The 20,825-nt window shown below is 40.7% G+C and overlaps 1 protein-coding gene across 6 annotated transcripts in view; it reads right to left on the bottom strand.

Moving 5' to 3' along the window:
- Positions 1 to 20,825, bottom strand: part of LOC140466677 (copine-8) — a 360,152-nt gene that overhangs the window by 16,599 nt on the left and 322,728 nt on the right. For all 6 annotated transcript variants that reach the window (XM_072562133.1, XM_072562131.1, XM_072562135.1 and 3 more), the window contains 3 exons: positions 19,848 to 19,975; positions 15,921 to 16,023; positions 4,890 to 4,947 (listed from right to left, as the gene is read on the bottom strand). In XM_072562133.1, coding sequence (XP_072418234.1) covers positions 4,890 to 4,947; positions 15,921 to 16,023; positions 19,848 to 19,975 — 289 coding nt within the window. The remainder of the gene's footprint in view (positions 1 to 4,889; positions 4,948 to 15,920; positions 16,024 to 19,847; positions 19,976 to 20,825) is intronic.

Here is a 20,825-nt window from a genome sequence, read left to right as displayed (position 1 = left end):
TGACAAAAGAACTGTTATGACTTAGGGAGAAACAAGAATGGAAAGCAATGGTATCCTGAGGGAACTCTCAGGACTGTCTAATGAATTGTTCAAAGAACTAAGGCTAGAACACCCAGTCATACTGAATACAACAGGAACTGGGTCAGAAAAGACAGTCATGGGAAAAAAATACAATATTTCACTGAGTAGGAGCTTTTGTTAACCTGTAAAGCCAAGAAACGTGAACAAACTTGGATAAGCCATACTCACAGTTTCCTCTAGTAGAGCCCTGCACATGTTCTTCATGATAGGGTTAGAGGTGTCCTATTTTGTCTGAAATCGAAAAGCTAAGGAGCTGGATTGAATGTGGGCAACAGGCATCTCACACTCCGATTATTGACACGCATTGTTTCCAAGAGGGAAGTTCAATCAAATCATGTGCCTGTCAGCACTTAACTAGCCAGGATTAAGCCTCTCCTGGGATTCAGAAGTCCTTGGAGTAGAAATCCCCCCACAGAATGCTGCTATCTAACCCTCTCCACTGCTGGCAATGCCAATAAAAGCAGTGCCTGTTGTCAGTTTTGCTGCAAGCACTTCAACAGGGATTGTTTTTCGGAACTCTGGAGAAAGGTGAGGTGTGTGTGGGGTGGGGGGGGGGGGGGGGGGGGGCAGGTTACAAAAGTCAAAGGCAAGCACAACCCTCTCTCTGAGTTCCTTGGCACAGAGTTCCCAACAAAGAGGGATCTCTCCATTCAGAAATGAAAGTTATAAAGGGGTGGCAGATGTCATGATGATTTCACTGAGGTACAGAAGTTGGATGAATGTAAATTTCACAAATTTTCACATCAGAATGATTATTTTGAAATACACTTTGGGCTGCACTTTGTGGAAATTAGACAAACGAAAGGGTTCTTTGGCCAGTTTAAAAGTTGAAGGCAAGCTGCCTCTGCTGGCAGCAACTCATATCAGCCATTTAACAGCCCCATGTGTTACAAAGCAAATGATGTACAGCGCTGTACCTGTGAATAGCCTATTACAGTCCATATCAGTTTAACAATCTATCTTTGCGATTTGAAGCCTTGCACATTGCAAACAAAAGGCATCATGATTTACTCATTTCCTTAAATAACCAGAATTCAACAATCATAAAAGTATATAATTTTTCTGACACAGCTAAATAAATGGCTGGATAAATAGTGTGTGATAATAAATCCATGCAACATGTTAGAAGTTCATCTGAAAAGCAGTGAATTGAGTCATGCATTGCCTTCTAATGTATTCAGTGTTCTGACAGTACTTTTTTTGGTCCAGAGTCTAAACTGTATCCCTGGAGATTCAAACTCGTTCTATTCTTTCAAGTTTGTTTTCCAATTCTTAGCCAAAAAGATTGAAGCATACATTTGGGCCCTTTTGCACACATTTGCCAAAATATATACTGTTTTTGTTATATTGCTTTGTCTCTGCTTTCTGATGACATTGAAGTCTTAATCATCTCTGTATAAAATTATGTTCTTTTATCCACTGATGTTCAGCCTAAACACACAACCTTTACCCCTTCCAATGTACTCATAGTAGAGGGGTACATCTTTCTTTCAATTAATGAGCAACAATATTAAAAAAAAAGTATGGAATATTAAATGGCTTCCTCAGTATGCCAAAACCTTTGATTGCTATAGACTTGCTGATTTTGTTCCATTTGTATGTTAGGACTCAGTACTTCTCCAAAATTAAACACTTTCAAAGTCAAAACTCATACGACACCAGATTATAAATCCAATAGGTTTATTGGAAATCATAAGTCACTTCATCTGATGAAGGAGCAGTGGTCTGAAAGCTTGTGAGAAGTTTGTTGGACTATTACCTGGTGTCGTATGACTTCTCATTTTGTCCACCATAGTCCAATACCAACAGCTCTATATCATAACACTTTTAAGACAGACTCTCATTCCAAGCTTGCAGAAAATTCACAATCACATTTGTGAAACCGTGCAAGCATCTTAACACATGAAATAACACATGAAAAATTCCCACTTCTCTCCCAAGCAGAGCAGCAAGACCAAAATAAAATTTCTGTACATCTTTTTAAAAGATGCTCCTTTTAGGAATGAGTGAGCAAAGTGCCAGTGAGCAAAGTCATTCCTAACATTTTGGAAAGTCAATTTAAGTTGGATCTTCCAATCCAAAATGGTTTTGAAAACAGACCATACAGCTTTGAGGTTCTGATGCCATTGACGCCTATTTCAAGAAAAGGAATCTTGTGGACTTCAAATTCTGAAAACTGTTTGGCATTTAGCAGTTGCCTGAGATCTGCAATTACCGAATCCTGCCTCTGAAACTAGTTTCATTTCCTGTGATTTAGTGTAACACTGTTGGGGGGGGGGGGGAAATACAATCAACATTGCTGGAAATACTTAGCAGGATTGGCAGCATCTGTCAAGAAAGATAGAGTTCACCTATCAAGTGATAATCTGTCATTGGAATAGACCATTTTTCACTTCATAGATGCTGTAGATCTGCTGAGTATTTCCAGCAAAAGAATCCCTCACCAGGGTCTGTCAGCTAGCCCCAATAGATCCCAGATACTAGGATCCAGGACATCCATAGTTCCTCTTTCTCTTGGTCCTTCCACAATACCAGCAATCACTAGCAGTCCTGCACAGCTGCCAGCCTCTACTCAGACAGGTGATACTGGAATTTGGCAACAACTCTCACATTATAATTAAAGGCACACTGGTTAAAAAGAAAGAATTAAAGCCACCTGACATTTATGGTGAGGTGCGGGAAGGCTGCCCTGAGCAGATAATCCAACTCATTATCTCAGGATGAAAGGTTCATTCCTTCAGACTGAAAACTGAAGAAACTCAAAGGGTTTTAAATCATTGGTATTCACCATCTATGAAAGCTCAATCATTGAGAATATTCAGAGCAAAGACTGATGGCTTCCTAAGTGCTCAAATATCTAAGAGATATGGTGACAAGGTGAAAAAGTGAAATTGATGCATAAATTCAGCCAAGATCTCATGGTGTGGTAGAGCAGATTTTAAGGGTACATGTTCTCACAAAAATTCTTACTTAATATGAACATTCAGGGTACTGCAGTGTATGTTCCTAGACTGCACAGATTGGTCTAGAAGTACACGTGGGGCTTGGAATAAGCTGTAAAACTCCATTGAGTTAATGTTCCAAGCATGGACCTACCTCCAGGTAAGTTTCTTTGTGGGCGACCATTGCAAGTAGAAACTGACTGCATGGGGTTTGGGAAGGCTATCTGGTGTCCTGGTCTCATCTGGGTTATTGTTGGGTCAGGTAACTGGCAATAATTCAGAAATACCCTTCTGTCAGGAAATCAAAGGGGCATTGAAGGCTTTTGTGAGTGCCTTTAGTTTGATGTGCTCCCTTACTCTCCCTTTCTTCAGCAGTGTTCAACCTCCCAGGTGGGGCCCACAACCAAACCTTTCCTGGGGCCCTTTCCTGGGTTCTCCCACCTCCATGTTCCACACACTGACTTTGATGAGATGATAAACATGGAATCATCTGAAAATTGGTCGCCTCTCAGAAATGTTCCCAAGCAGGTGCATTGCTGACCAGCAAAAAGTCAGGACCAGTAAATAGTCCGGACCTCAAAACTCTTTTCAGTGCTGCACATTCCAGCCACTCTTTCATGGGCAGGTGTTTCATTATGATACCAGTTAATGAAAATTCTGAACAAGTCAGATCCCAGAATTAAACATGGCTTGACAGATTATATGTCTGACTGTCACAGTAGGGTACTGTGGTGAATAGTCACTGAACATGTTTACCATGAGACTGCCAATGTCATTTAATATTCAAAAACAAGTTTATTATACAAGACAGTAAAAAAGAAACAGTGTGTAAGTCAATTTAAAAATATCATAACATAAACTGCAATAACAGTGATTCAAACTTTTTCCCCTAGCTATATCCTTTTGAGGTACTCAATCCCAAAGAATAATGACTCTTATCTAACACTTTAATTTTGTACTTTATTGATTCTTTCTACTGTCCTTCTTGGACTCCTGAAATAATTGTATGCATGGATTGGATTGTTTTTCAGTTCTGACAGCTAAGAGACTTACACCTTTCACATCCCGGAGATCATACAAATCTAACAAATTGCCTTGCTGCTAGGATGGAACGTCTGTTCTGTACTGAAACCTTATTCTCGTGCTAGGATTAACCTGTTCTTCTGCTATCATGTAGCTGAAACCTTTTCTTTTGAACTGAACTGAACCTAATCCACCCAATATGTCATAAAACCTATATTTTATATATACACACACACATATATATATATAATATTATATATATATATAAAATACCTTTATCACTATTTGTTACTATTTTAATTCACCATTATAGTGCTATGAACCCAACAATCCAAACTTGTGTCCACTCATTTTTATGCAAGTTTGACAGTAGCAAATTGTCACAAAAGCAGCAAAAAGTAGTTCAATGCATTGAACTTGCACAATGATAGAATTAGTCTTTTTTTTCCTGTTTCTAAGTAACCATGACTGGTGTACAGGTCTGATTATTTGAGACTGGGTAAATTCATCCTTGGAATAATTGCTAAAATACATAAAATTGCAATTTTAAAGACCACAATGCATTTGATGATTATTTGAAAGAGGAATTTTTTTTAAACCGTATTGTTTGCTTATTTTCTGATTTGTCTGTCAACAACTATCACGTTGTCTTTGCACATTCATCATCAACATCTAATATATCATATGGCCTAACGTTTGGGTGCGTCCCACACATATTGATTAAAAATTCTTCTGTCATGCATTCAGGATCCTTGTGTTCGTGTTTCTGTATGCAAATTAGAATTACAATATCATTAATTTTTATTCTGCCTTATTTGAAGTTCAACAATTTCTATTTCTTACCATCAAATTCTGCAGGTCCAACCCCAACAATAATTATCGACATTGGAAAACAAGCAGCCTTTAAAAAGAATGAAGAAAGATGATAAATTGCAACAAAGGAAGAGTTATATGAAATATTAATATGTTTTGAATGTAAATGTTTTACAGTGATGGCACTGCTTATGTATATGCTTAGATTAGCAAGTTTGTAACCATCATTTTGCATTTATAAAGCACCTTTGATATAAAAATATCTTCCAGTGCTTCACAGTAAATGTTCACCCATATGAAAAAAGTTATTAAATTTATAATTTGACACAAAGATACACAGAAAAATAAGAGTTTCAAACTGTATGAGGCTAAGAACAGTAAAAAAAAAAGGTGTTTTGGTTTATCAAGCAGGTCAGGTTGCATCCTGCTTGATAAACCAAAACATAATTCCTGATGAAGGGCTTTGCCCAAAACGTTAATTCTCCTGCTCCTTGGATGCTGCCTGACCTGTGTGCTTTTCCAGCACCACACTCTCGACTCTAATCTCCAGCATCTGCAGTCCTCACTTTCCCCTCCATTGTGGTTTATCAAGACAACCATGGCTGATTTTCTACTTTCAACTCCCATTCCAAATCTCACACATTCCTTAGAATTCTAAGGGAATTCCAAAGGTCCATTATCGGCTAAAATAAGAAATGTCTCTTCATCTCAATCTCAAATGGCTGACCACACATTCTGAGGTTGTGACCTCTTGACTTAAACTACATGGTGAGGGAGAACACATTCTCAGCATTTACCACATCAAGCCCTTTAAGAATTTTCTATGTCTCAATGATATCATTCATTTTCCTAAATTTCATGACATTTGGAAGTCATTGAAAACCTCATTTGATATATCTCTTAATGGAGACAAACATGACTTGAGTAGGCATTTAGAAAAGAACTCATAAATCTGTCAAAACCATAAACTCTCATTCCCAGAACAGCCCAATGTGCAGAGTCAACACTCCCAGAAACATTTAATGCTTTGTAACGGCAGCTGTCAAAAGTTTACAAACTGCCAAGCAGATCACTAACTGGAAATATACTGAATAAAAAGAATGAGAGAAACTTGAACAGTTATTTGTTGATCAGAGGTAGGATTATGCCTTTAATAGTGCAAAATACACTGTAGCCCTTTATCCAGTGGCTGATTTATTTTAATGCATTTGAAAACCGTTCTAGAGTTACAGTGTGGGTCTATCACTCTGCAGCTTGTCAGTTATTTGAAGCAACAGGCTAGCGATGGCATTATTTAATAGGCAGCTACATTTTGCAAATCACAACACTGTCACCACTAACTAGAATGAGCACAAAAGCATTTCATGATGGATTGCAATGGATGTGAAACTATTTTCAGTCATTTTTCATGTTTTTTGAAGGTCAGCAGACAAATAAAGAGGCAATCGAAATTCCAAGAACAGAAGAACTCTAAAGATGACATCTACAAAAGGAAACATCAGTACTTGGCAGCTTCTCACATCTGATTAAATGGCCAGAGGTATCTTTAGGAGAGCAAAGGGAAAGGCAGCAAAAAAAAGGTGCTAACCTAGGTTTCACTGAATGGTCGACGTGAGAGCTGTTGCAGACAAGCTATAGCGGACACATAGGAATGAATAAATAAACATGGCAAACCAGACTAGCAGATGTTCTGGCTGGAGCTCCAAGCTGTTGCAGCATATTCACCCTACCTACAATCTATGGTATATACCCCCACTCTGAATTAGGAGGCTTCCAAATCACAGCTGCCTCCATGGAAAGTCCAGTTCAAGACTACCCCTTCTAAAAGGCTTCCAAATGTGTTGAATTCATGGCCCAGCCCCTTTCCTGGACCTGTGAAAATGCTGATGTCTGAAATAGAGGTGGAAGTTTTGGTTCACCAAAGAACCTCTTCCATAATCTGAGGTAGGTGGTGCCTGAAGCCAGTCAGATTCTTGTATGGGTAAGGGGAAACTCACTGTCCTTGACATCCAGGCAGCATACGACCAAATCTGACATCAAGAGGCTCCTGCAAAACTGGTATCAACCGGAATCTAGAAACCCCTCCACTGGTCGGAGTCATAACTACTTCATAGGAGGATGGTTGTGATTGCATCAAGATCAGTTATCTCAGTTTGAGGACATCAGTACAGGAGTTCCAGTGGGATGTGTCCTAGACACAAGCATAAACATTCTTCACTTTTATCAATGACCTTTCCTCCATCATACAGTCAGAATTGAGAATGGTCACTGATGACTGTGCAAAGTATAACTCTATTCACAATTCCTTAGAATTGTGCAGCACAGCGGCCCAATGGGCGGCATGGTGGCACGGTGGTTAGCACTGCTGCCTCACAGCGCCAGAGACCTGGGTTCAATTCCTGCCTCAGGCTACTGACTGTGTGGAGTTTGTACATTCTCCCTGTGTTTGCGTGGGTTTCCTCCGGGTGCTCCGGTTTCCTCCCACAGTCCAAAAATGTGCAGGTTAGGTGAATTGGCCGAACTAAAATTGCCTGCAGTGTTAGGTGAAGGGGTAAATGTAGGAAAATGGGGTCTGGGTGGGTTGCGCTTCGGCGGGTCGGTGTGTACTTGTTGGGCTGAACGGCCTGTTTCCACACTATAACTAATCTAATCTAGTTAAAGCATATGAGTCTATATAATGACAAGATCTGGATAACATCCATGCTTGGACTGATAATTAGTAAATAACATTCACTCCATACAAGTGCCAGAAAACACACATTTCCTCACCCCACCCCAACACCCAATATCTTGACATGCAATGGCATTAACAATACTGAGCCCCTCATTATCAGTATCATGGGAAATTATCACTGACCAGAAGTTGAACTGAACTAGCCTAACCGAACTGAACTAACATAATTACTGTGGTGACAAAGAACAGGTCAGAGGGTAGGGGTTTTGCAGCAAGTAATTCAACTCTTGATTCCCCAAAGTCAGTTTATCATCCACTAGACATAAGTCAGTAGCATGATGGATTACTCCCCAGTTCCCTGGGTGAGGGCAGCACCTATACCACTCAAGGAATTCAGCACCATCCAGGACAAAGTAGTCCATTTGATTGAATGTTGAAAGTGGTGGATGGGGTGATAATCTCTTCACCATCACCGCACAATGGCGAAACTATGCACCAACTACAAGATACACTGCAGCAATTTAGCAAGATTATTTCAATACTACTTACTAAACCAGCAATCTCTAGCATGAAGAAAAGTAGATACATGGAGCACCACCGCCTGCAAGTTCCCCTCCATGTCACTGGGTCCAAGCCCTGAAACTGCTTTTCTAATGGCACTGTGGGTGTACTTACACCACATGAAATGCAGCAGTTCAGTGATGACTGAGCAGCTATCAGCAATCATCCTGATTTCTGACCCTACCTCATTGATAAAGCAACTGAAGATAGTTGTACCTAAGACAATACCCTGAGGAATTAGGGGCTCTTGTAGCACAGTGGTATTGTCCTCAGAACCTGGAGGCCTGTATTTGAGTCTCACCCCTTCCAAAAGTGTATAATATTAGAAAATATCCACTCTGAGGAATTCTGCAGGGATGTCATGGAGCAGAGAGGACTGATCAACCACCCCAATTATCTTTGCTCTGCTCGGAATGACACTCACCAGTGTGGTGTTTTCCCCGATTCCCATTGACTCTGGTTTTGCAAGATCCACTCCTGCTGGTACTGCCATGGACAGGGGTATCTACTGCAGGTAGATTGGGACTAGGGCAAGTGCACGTTTTGCTCAAAAATTCTCTCAGCATGTGGTCCAGGCCCAGTGCAGCAGATATATCCTCTAGGAATCTGCTAGATCAGTCAGTGGTGGTACTGGATTTCAAAACCCCCAATCTGGACCTTTGTTACTCTCAATGATTCTTCCAAATGTTGCTCAACATTGAGGAGAAGTGACTCATCAGCTGACCAGGGACTACCAGTAGGTAGTCATGAACAGAAAGTTTCTTGCCCATGTTTCAACTTTGCTATGAGTCAGTGTTGAGGACTCTGAGCAACCTCCTGCTGACTGATACTTTCTCTAATCAGTCTGTTCAGGGATGTTAATACATATCTCTGTAACAGGTTGGATTTGAACCCAGGCTTCCTCCTGACTGTAGACACTGTGCTGCCACTACTGGGACAGAACACATACTGGCATGGTGATGGCAAGTGTCTGGGACATTATTGATTGGATAAGATTGACCATATCAGGATGTTCTTCGAATGGTTTGAGGAATAGCTTTCAGTTTTGGTAAAGCAGCCTGATGTCAGTGAAGATGATTATGCACATTCAGCACAGCTGTATATGCCAAAGTCAATTCAATTAATTGGTTTATGCCCAATGGTCCATCCAGTTTGATTCCTTTTATGACATTTTGCAACGGTTAGATACTATGGAGTAGCTCACTCGGCCATTTTGTGGGTCTGGAGTCATATGTAGGCCAGACTAATTGTGGATGACAAATCTTCCTTCCCTAAATGACATTAGTGAATCAGTTGGATTTTTAAGTCAATTGATGATATTTTCACAGTCACTAGTAGACAAGCTATTGGGTCTAGGTTTATTAAGTTAATTAAAATTTCATTATCTGCTGTAGTGGGATCCAAACCCATATCCCCAGAAAATTACCTGGGTCTCATGATTATTAGAGTTGAAAAGTGTGGCGCTGGAAAAGCACAGTATCATAACACTACCACTTCCCAAAAACAAACCCATGCAGGTCCAGGAGAATGACATAGCCAGCAATAAAACCTTAGAGATAGCAATACAGTTATACTGGGCAGCAGAAGAATCATCATATAGATTTAAAGGAAACAGTATAAAATAACATGGGTTCTTAGGACACTGTGGTAATGTCCCTACCTCTGGACCAAGAGGCCCAAGTTCAAAGTCCCATCTGCTCCAGAGGTCTGTAATGACATCTGTGATGTTCAGTAGCATGGGCTTGTACCCATTGGAAGTTAGAGAAATGAGAGTTGACCATATTGAAAGGTATAAGATTACTAAGGGACTTGACAGGGTAGATGCAGAAAAGTTGATCCCCCCTGTGGGAGTATTCTGGACCAGAAAGCATAATCTCAGAATAAAGGGTTATAATGAGGAATTTCATCTCACAGAGAATAGTGAATCTGTGGAATTCTTTCCCACAGAGGGCTACTGAGGCTGAGTCATTAAGTCTATTCAAGGCTGAGATAAACTGTTAATCAGTAAAGGGATGAAGGGTTATGGGAATAAGGCGTTGAGGAATATCAGATCAGCCACGATCTTATTGAATGGAGGAACAGACACATTGAACTGAATAGCCTACATCTGCTTCTACAACTTATGGTCTTATAGAGTAAAAGTCCAGTCAAGAGAGAGTCTTTGAATGCAAAAATGGAACTTTCAACATCAACAAAAACTAGCGCATGGAGAAAAATCCAACTAATCTAGATGATGAAAGATGGCATATCTGGGTTAAATTTAACATCTGTCAACATTTCCAATTGACTTTTCAGTGATTATTGTGCCCATATAAATGGTACAACTGATGACTCTGGCCCATCATGATTTTAATGACGTTTTCAATTCAAATGACAATCAAGTGACACTAGCTTATATTTGAATTGCTTTGACCTGACTTAAAATATCTCCCATTAATCAAGTGCTTGGTCACCTCTGACAATGGCCTTCATTATTGATTCAACATTCATTTATTTGCTGGCACACCTTTTCAGATATTTCATTAATATTTAAATTGTACAGTTAGAAACCAGCCACAATTTTAACTACTGATTGAAGCAGTCATACCAGAGCAGCTAATGCAAGTTAGCAAAGAGTAGGGGAGAGGCCCAGAAAAGCACCCATTAATTTCCATGTTAAAGCATGTTCAATAAAGGCAAATTGCTTTTCAAACCCAGAGCAATCACAGGAAAAACTGCCACTGAAATGGCAATAAATTTAAAATTTGAGTTGTTATAAATTTCTACAGGAATCTTCAACTTGCACAGTGGGCCCAAAAGGCTTGCGAGCAAACCTGAAGTGATCGGCAGAATACCGTATAATGTCATTGATGAGGGTCTTATCTGAAGGATGAAGAATGCATGAGGCCCCAGATCTCCTCCACAGGTAAAGGCTCCTCAGAATGCTGGGGCGACACGATGGCTCGGTTGTTACTGCTCAAGCTGCCTCACAGTGCTAGGGACCTGGGATGATTATCTGTGAGGAGTTTGCACATTTTCCCTTTCCTTTGGTTTCCTTCCACTGTCCAAAGATGTGCAGGTTAGGTGAACTGGCCATATTAAATGTGGGGTCATGGGTATCGGTAATGAGTCTGGGTCTGGGTGAGATGTTCTTCAGAGGGTCAGTGTGGGTTCAATGGGTTGAATAGCCTCTTTCTATATTGTAGGGATTCTACAAATTAAATGCTCATCACGTATTTACATGGACCCCAGGATTTAGGACCCTGAGTTTTGAAACCCTGGGAACAGATTCCACCCACACCAGAGGATAAAGTGAAAGGGATCTTCTTCCACCCAAAGGAGGCAAGTGTCTCAGCTGTTTGATAGCAGCAGTAACCTGTTTAAAACACTCAACCGCCCTCAATCCCAGAATTTCTCCTGGGATCAGGGATGCTTAGCTGAGGTGCATTCATTGCCCATCTGGCTGCCTCTGAGAATTCCAGATTCAATTTTGCAGCTTATCCCTTGTGGATGAAAATTGAACATTAAGTTGAAGAAATCTCTCCAGATCATATACTCAAAGGTACTTTTAAAAATAACACTAGAAACTTAACAGAGCACAAATAAAAAAAAAAATGCTTGTACATTGTATGAATATATGAATAGTACATCCAGATTTTTATAAAATTTGTAAACTTTTTCATTTTCTAATATAGTTTAACCAAAGAATTTAAAGCAGTATTCACATTTACGTGACTAATGATAATGAAATCTGAAATACTTTTGTTTTCTTTATATCAAGATTAGAAATCACAGAATTGTTCCGGGTCAGTCCTTCCTGCCTGCCCTATCACTGTTACCTATTGCCAATCTCCTGCCTTTTCCCTATTTCCATGCCCACTAAGATTATTATGCTGTGAAAAAGAATTCTTCCTATTACAAGCATTTAACATTAAGACTCTGCATGTTTAGGTCAGGTGTAGCTCAAGCAGATTTAAGTTTCCTCTACTGTCTATTGTGCAGCAACAATCTGCTGAAGCCTCAGAAAGAACACATGACCAACACAACGGTGCTCTGTCCAACTTGCACACCCCGTCCAGTGGATCCTCTGCGTACAATGCAGGCATTTTGGCATCGAACAAGTGGAGCCTGTACCCATGGCAAAGAGCTGGCTGTGATTTGAATTTAAATGGATGCAAGTTATTAATGTATTGCTTTTTCAAGGGCAGTTTTAATGTTCTGCCATTGCATGGGTCTTAAACTTGCATGTATATCGTATCTTTCACACACACACACACACACACACACACACACACACACACACACACACACACACACACACACACACATGACCTAGGGATCTTACTTGAAAGGAGGGAGATGATAGTGCCTCAGTGTTGGGAGATAACAAAGCAAGAAGAATACTGACCTCATTTTGAGGCCATTACTGTCTAGTTAATATCTGCCACAAGAAGTTAGAATCAATCCAACAGAATGAGAAGTGAGAGGTCAGTCCCTCACCCACCGCACTACCCAGTACTCCAGTTCCATTGATTCAAAGTCAGCATTACTGACTGCAAATTAATTAACAAATTACCTTAAGTTATTAACAAAATGTCATGCTATGTACAAAACGCTAAAAATAAGGTTGTAGATAGATGCTTCTGACATAGCTAAGAGTTTGAGTTCAAAACCATGGAGACCAGCATTGAACTATAAAGCCAGTCTCATGAATTATTTAAGTTTCCCTGTCTTGCCAGAAGCACATAACATCTGTTAGTATTAGGAAATGATCTGGAATTGGCAGCTGCCTGCAGCAAAGCAACAAGAAAAAAACACATCCAGCAAATGTCAAGTCTGCCAAGCACGCCTCACTGCTAAACCTTCCAGGCTTCGAAACCAGCATCCAATCACAAATTTCAGCAGAGTTGCAAAATAGCAACTACATACATTATACAGTACTTAATTCAGATTAAGTAAAATATAATTCAATCAACTAACAATGGCAACGCTGTTAATACTTCGTAGTTCAAAACACTACAGCCCTCCCATTTTTCCTCTTTCCCAAAATATGTAAGCATCATGACAGAGCCATCTTTTCCTGTGTGTTTTTGCTTCAACCAACTTATTTTGTTCTATTTTGACTCTATATTTTCTCCCCTTGTCCTGTATCTTCCCATTTATTATCCATGACTGTTCTGACATACTTGGACATGTCAACAATTTTCAGTTTCCTGACCCCTAACTGGCTCCTCTTTACTTATACATCCAAAGTCACTACACCTTCAAACCCTCACCAGCATAGTCTGAGGGCTGTCTTCTTCTTCTTCAATTTAAAGAGGCCTGGACAGTTTCCATTCAGCACCAGTCCCTTCCTCCTCCTGGCTGAACTTGCTTACTGTTCAAAACATTTCTCCTTTGACCTGTTCCACCTCCACCAAATGAAAGGAGGTGCTACTGGTGCCCTCATGAGTCCAAGTTACAGCTGTCTTTTTATAGGGTGTTTGGAACATTCCTTGTTCTGTGGTCTCAGCTTCCCCTACTCCTGATTCTTTTCCAGAACATTAACGACTGTGCAGGTGGGTTTTCCCTATTCTATCCTGAGCTGGAAAACTTCTACCAACTCTGCTTCTCATTTCTACCCTTTTCTCAGCTACATATAGTCCAGTTCTGACAATTCTTCTCCTTTCCTCAATTGTACTGACCCTGTTTCTGGGGATAAGCTGCTTATTACTAATGTTTATTATAAATCCACTGATTCCCACAATGGCCTCAACTGCATTACTTATAGCCTACCGCCTGGAAGGACTCCATCCCAATCCTTCCAATTTCTCCATTCCTTTTGCATTTATTCTGAAGATACAACCTTCCACATCTATGCTTTTCTGATATTTTCCCTTGCCCTTGACAGACAATTCAAAACAATCCCCAGCCCACTCCTCCACCACCACCACTATGGCTGTGGTTAACAAGGTCCTCAAATGCATCTGACCTATTTCCTGCATTTCTGCTCTTATCCTTTCCCCTCTCTCCCAGAATGGTATAAGGGTTCCTATTGTCCTCACTTACCACCCCACCAACGTCCACATTCAAAGGATCATCCTCCACTATTTCTGCCACTTCCAGTGTGATGCCACCATCAAACACATCAACCTTTACTCCTACCTGTAATGTCCCACCTATTTATTTCAAATTCAATCAATATTATTAGAAGAACAATCAGTTCAATTTACTTGTTGAGTGGGAGAATAATTGAGTCTAATTGGCTGATTACCCTGCTTGAAAGCATCACAATCATTAGACACATGGAAATTGCCTTGATTTAGCGTCAGATTCACACTGACATTGGAAACCGTGAAATCTATGTGGCAGAGATCATTAGATCTTTGTGACATGTGCACTCACTGATTGCAAAAAACTGGGCCATAGCTTTTCCACGTTAATTTAGAATCATTAATTTCTAACTGGTACAAGAATGCATATGAGAATTTTCTTGATGGCACAATGCTAAAGAAAATAGATATTAGATTAGCATAATCAATACTGATAATGCAGCTTTATGCCTTCTTCAAAAATTCCAAAAAGCTTGATCATGTCTTCCCTCAAATTACAAACAAAACGAGATACACAGAGGAGCAGAGGCGCTAAGCAAAATTACTAAGAAATGGCCATGACGCAGATTTCCTTTTACTGTCTCTGGAATCTCCAATACAGGGACACAGCCCTTTTCAACATTCCCAGTAGTAAATTAGCCACAACCAAGGACAAATAATTCCTTGATACAACCAATTTCCTAGGATTTAACAAAAGATTCTTAGTTTTAAATGTGTATTTATATGCATAATATCTCAGATTGTTTTTGGGTCTTTAAAAAAATGATTATGGGATACAGGCCTACTTAGTGCTCACCTCCCAATTTTCATTGAGAATATCATGGCAAACGGTGGCTCAGTGGTTAGCACTGCTGCCTCAAAAGCACCAGGGACCCGGGTTCAATCCCCACCTCGGGTAACTGTCTGTGTGGAGTTTGGACATTCTCCCCGTGTCTGCGTGGTTTTCCTCCAACAATCCAAAGATGTGCAGGTTAGGTGAATTGGCCACGCTAAATTGCCCGTAGTGTTATGTGCATTAGTCAAGGATAAATGTAGGGGAATGGGTCTGGGTGGGTTGTTCTTCCGAGGTTTGGTGTGGACTTGTTGGGCTGAAAGACCTGTTCCCACACTGTAGGGAATCTAATCTAATCAAACCACCTTCTTAATGCAATTGAATGTCTTGCTCAGGCATTACAGAGGATAATTAATGGCGAACAAAGTTTCTAAGGACCGGGAGCCACTGACAGGTCAAACTGGGTAGAGATGGCAGATCTCTTTCCTTGTAAAATATATTTGTCAACCAGCCAGGTTTTTATAACAATTTAGTCCTTTTGTGGTCATCATCATTGTCCAACCTTATTGTTTATCCCAAAGTCACATGAATTAGACTTTTGGGGAAGTGAACACATGACCTCTGCATTTGTTCATTCATGTGTGTTCTGCTCAAGGGCAGGCTCACTGTGTGATGATATACTTTGACCTGTTTCTTTCCAGTGGTAATTTGCCATTGCTTTCTAACTCCAAGGGCAGGGAAAGGAAGCAGATCCCCTCAGTTGCAATGGTAATTAAACCTGCACTGTTGGCATTATTCTGAACCACATGCTAGCTGCTAAATGAACTCAGCCAAATGGCACCTCAATTCTATCTCTGGATTAGTAGCATACCCCTGTTAAATAAGGTTTTTATTTGCCCTTCCATACTTCATGGCTTCATACAAAGTAATGCAGCTTTACTCCAAAATAATTAACAAACAACTTTTAAATGCCAGAAACTTACATTGACAATGGATTCTTTTGTCTGTGCCATATCTGAGATGACTCCATCAGTTAAAATAAGAAGGACAAAATATTGCGAACCATCCTTTACAGAGGCGGCATACCTGCAAAAAGGATACAAAGAATATGTTCAACTCTGAAAAGATACAAAAGCCCAGGGACTACTTCCTATCTGGCCCATTTTAAAAAACTGGAAAGCAGCAGAAGAACACATTAGTACTGTGACACTAACAGCACAAATAGTAATTTTATGAATTTTGACGCTTTGTTCATTAGTCTAAGCCCAAGCATGTAACTAAATATTATCCAGAAAACTCAAACTGCAGCCCAGATCTAGTGTATAACAGATTCCATCAAAAAATGCACTCTCGTACAGAATCATTTAAAGTGCATTACCATTTCCATTTTGACAAAACTAGGAATGTGGTATGGACTAAGTTAATTAAAATCAATAGAAAATTCATCATGTGGTGTAAGTTAGCTGACTGCAGTCATTCCCCTGAATTGTACTATGGAAAGACATAGTTTTCAGTGTGCTCTGAAAACAAGGGATTATGTTTTAACAACAATTGATGTATTGTTTGAAAGTTCAAACATAGATCTGAGGAAACACTGTAGATTTCTCATATCACTTCTGTCTGCATGCCACCTTTGGTGGAACGAGAAAGGTGTCAGGAGGAATCTGCAATGTTAGTTGACTTGTTCGTGACACAGTTCTCCCAACTTTGGCACCAGTCCTCCAAAGTTCATTTGGTGGACCAACTAGACTGGGTGTGCCTTTGTTATGTGGACATTGGTCAAAGTCAATGCCAAATGATTCAACTGTTTCCATTCTTCTTATTGTCTGCAGTGATTTGGAACAACTGAATGGCTTGTTAGGCCCCTTCAGAGGGCTATACAAAACAAAACAAAGAAACAGAGACAAAAATTGCTGGAGAATTTCAGCAGGTCTGGCAGAATATGTGGAGAGAAAGCAGATTCAACGTTTCGGGTCCAGTGACCTTCCTTCAGAACTGATTGTGGCTGGGAAAAAGATGGTATTAATGCTGAAGATGGGGTGGGGGGGATGGGATTAGGAGGAAACAATAGGTGGAGATGGAGCCCAGAGAGAGAGAGGACAGTAGGTGGACAAGAAAAGGAGTGGGTAAAAGTCAGCTTCTCCATTTTCATAGAATCGCTACAGCATGGAAGCAGGCCATTCAGCTCATTGTGTCCTCACTGACCCTCTGAAGAGCATCTCACCCAGAATCACCCCATCCCTGTAACCCTACATTTCCGATGTCTAATCCACCTAGCCTGCATATTTCTGGACACTATGGGCAATTTAACACGGTCAATCCATCTAACCTGAACATCTTTGGACTGTGGAGCACACGAATGAAAGTCATACAGACACTGGGAGAACATGAAAACTCCACACAGATGATCGCCTGAGGGCGGAATCGAACCCAGGTCCCTGTGCTGTGAGGCAGCAGTGACCAGCCACTGAGCCACCGTGCCACCTTTCCTCCTTCCTCATTACCCTTCCCGGTGAACCTACACCACTCAAAGTCTACTGTATTCACTGCTCACAAAATGGTCTCCTCTCCATTAGGGAGATGAAATGCATACTGGGAAACTGTTTAGCAGAACACCTACATTCTGTTGGCAAAAGAGGCACTAAGCTTCCTACACTTTAACACACCACCTTGTTCCCTAGCCAACATCTGTCTCAAGCTTGCCACAGTGCTCCAGCAAAGCTCAGTGGAAGCTGGAAGAATAGCATCTCATTCTCTGCTTAGGAATCTTGCAGCCTTTAGGGTTTAATATTGAGTTCAATAATTTGAGGGCCAGAGCACCTTCTCCTATGTCTTTACCCCAACACCCACACACCGGACCTTGTCATCAAATGGGCTGCCACCGTGCACAACCCATTGTCGGTCACTAATGGCCCCCAATAGCAGCTATTAAATCCCGGGGCTGACCATTATTCATTGTAGACAACCAGGAAATTGGAAGAACACAGCAAGCCAGGATTAATCCTGAAGAAGGGTTAATACCCAAAAGTTGACTTCTCCACTTCTTCATGTTGCCTGGCTTGCTGTGTCCTTCCAGCTGCCTGTTTGTCTACTTTGGATTCCAGCATCTGCAGTTTTTTTTTTGTCACTGACCATTGCCCATTCCATTGTCTGCTGTTCTCTCTCTCTGGGCTCCAACCCCACCTATCGTTAACTCCTCTCCTCTCCCCTCCCCTCCCCAACCATCTTCATTCAGCATATATTACAATCTTTTCGTAGCTACAATCAGTTATGGAGAAAAGTCAATGGACCCTAAATATTAACTCTGCTTTCTCTCCATGGATGCTGCCAGACCTGCTGAGCTTTTCCAGCAATTTTGTCCCTTCAGAGGGCTGTTGAGAGGCAACCACACAGAAATTATATGGAGGCAAGAACGAACGAGTACAGCAGTGTACCAGCTGGATTTTTACAACAGATCCTTTTTGATTAAAAGCTGAATACCCCAAACTCATTCCCACCATTGTGGAATTTAAACTTATGTTTCCTGGATGATTATTCTAGGCTCCTGAATTACTAGTCTGATAGCAGAATCACTGCAATGCTACACCCTGAATTATTGGTGAATATCTGACTGCCTTCAAATTCACTGGAGTAATGTGACAGTTGTTGTTTGTATTATTTTCCTGTGGAGTTGTAACTTTCACAGTATACAACAAACAAATTTCAAACAAAAAAAGGCTGAATCTTCACAAGTGACATCCTTAGGTATGAATAACAGGAAAAAAATCTGAAATATTAATGTCACATTTTCAGCCTTTTACACAGATTACACTGTTAAATATAAATTCGGAAGCAAAATGAGTTTTGTAAGAGTTTCTTTTCTGTGGCTGAGTAGAACTGGCATTTGGACAAGTGACACCAATTGGAGAGCTTTGGCACTAAACTTGGACATGGGCAGTTACAGTTTGTCAAGTCAAACAATCCCATGTCCTCAGTACACAGTGGTGAGTAGAACCTTTCAGCTAATGTCTACACCACAGATTCTGCAGAAATTAAAGTCTTTCTTGGACAGCAAAAGGGAGAAAATGCATTCTTTATATGATCAGTTCTGGTGTAACCCGACAGCTCCTCTCTCATGCAATCTCACATTATAAGAAAGTCGCACAAAAGCCACACTATTTAAACTAATGGGGCTGGGTTCACAGTTTAGCCAATACAGGTAAGGAAAGTTCGCATTCTACAAATAACGGCCTAAATTCATCAATCACATTAAAGCCAATTCGCAGTGCAGAAACACGCATTAGAGCAGAACTGACTGTAATCATATTAGCAACATGAGAGGAGTAAATACATATTGCAATCCAAAACCAAAATTAAAGAATTATCATTGCACTAAATCACCTTTCTTGGATACCCTGCTGGTAAACCGGGTGGGTGAGACCAGGTCATTTGTGGATGACATCCAATTTAAATGCCCATAACTCTAGGATTTTTATTATCATCCAACAACTGTAAGCCTCCAGGGCAAAGCCATTTTCACCCCATTACCTGAGTTTAAGCTGATTTCTCTGGGACTCTCTCTGTAGTGGAACATGCCTCAGTAACGTGCAGCATTGCTTATGTTTCTCGACATCTCATGATCAAGATTGTCAGCTGTCTACATGGTATTGCAGACTCAAAGCATTCCATAGGCAGTCAATCAACCATCAAAATGGAAGCACAAGTGGCATCTCATCGATCTACTGCAAATTCTCCACTCCCACCACCATCCCCTCAGAGTCTTGTGTCACAAGTAATGAGGGAGAGATAAGATGTGTGATACACATAACCTATTGAATGCCCTCAAACTGTGAAGTAAAAGTCATGATGTAGTTCACTGATTCGAATGGTTGACATGGGCTACCCTCTGTTTCTAACAGTGGCTGAAGTACCTTGCTACATGATTAATTACAGGGGCAAAGTTCGTCGGTCCATAGAGTTGCACAGACTTTAGACTCCGGTAGTAAGCTTCCATAACCCCATCAATTCCTTGGCAATATGGATTATGAGGATTTCCATTCTGCAAAGAAAAGATGGAAAATTCAAATATATTATAGCCTACAAATTACTATAACAGCTTACAATGTCATTTTACACTTCCAGGAATAAAAATTAAAAATTACTAAGGAAACTCGAGGAGTGCATTGGGGCAAGATGCAATTCTCACAGGAGATTAACATTTAGGCATGTAAATGTGGGGATGTGTATCTGGAATCCACCTCAATTTATAATAGGGTTTATTTACTCATAATGGGAGTGGGGGAGGGAGCGAAGGGGTGGAGTTCAGCCAGTGTACCACCTTTGCCCTGGAACAAAGATTCCAGGAACAAAGATTTCCAGTGATGCAGTCAAAACATCCAGAAGGGAGACTGACTAGCAAGGTTAGATGTCATGGAATACAGAGAGAACTAGCCATTTTGATACAGAACTGGCTCAAAGGTAGAAGATGGAGGGTGGTGGAGAAGGGTTGCTTTTCAGACTGGAGACCTTTGACCAGTGGAGTGCCACAAGGATTGGTGCTGAGCCCTCTACTTTTTGTCATTTACATAAATGATTTGGATGTGAGCATAAGAGGTACAGTTAGTAAGTTTGCAGATGACACCAAAATTGGAGGTGTAGTGGACAGCGAAGAAGGTTACCTCAGATTACAACAGGTTCTTGACCAGATGGGTCAATGGGCTGAGAAGTGGCAGATGAAGTTTAATTCAGATAAATGCGAGGTGCTGCATTTTGGGAAAGCAAATCTTAGCAGGACTTATACACTTAATGGTAAGGTCCTAGGGAGTGTTGCTGAACAAAGAGACCTTGGAGTGCAGCTTCATAGCTCCTTGAAAGTGGAGCCACAGGTAGACAGGATAGTGAAGGCGGCG

Source organism: Chiloscyllium punctatum, chromosome 44 (genome assembly GCF_047496795.1).
Source record: "Chiloscyllium punctatum isolate Juve2018m chromosome 44, sChiPun1.3, whole genome shotgun sequence".
NCBI classification, from domain to species: domain Eukaryota; kingdom Metazoa; phylum Chordata; class Chondrichthyes; order Orectolobiformes; family Hemiscylliidae; genus Chiloscyllium; species Chiloscyllium punctatum.
The sequence above is the reverse complement of the archived record's forward strand: the minus strand, read 5'-3'. Positions and strand labels throughout refer to the sequence as shown.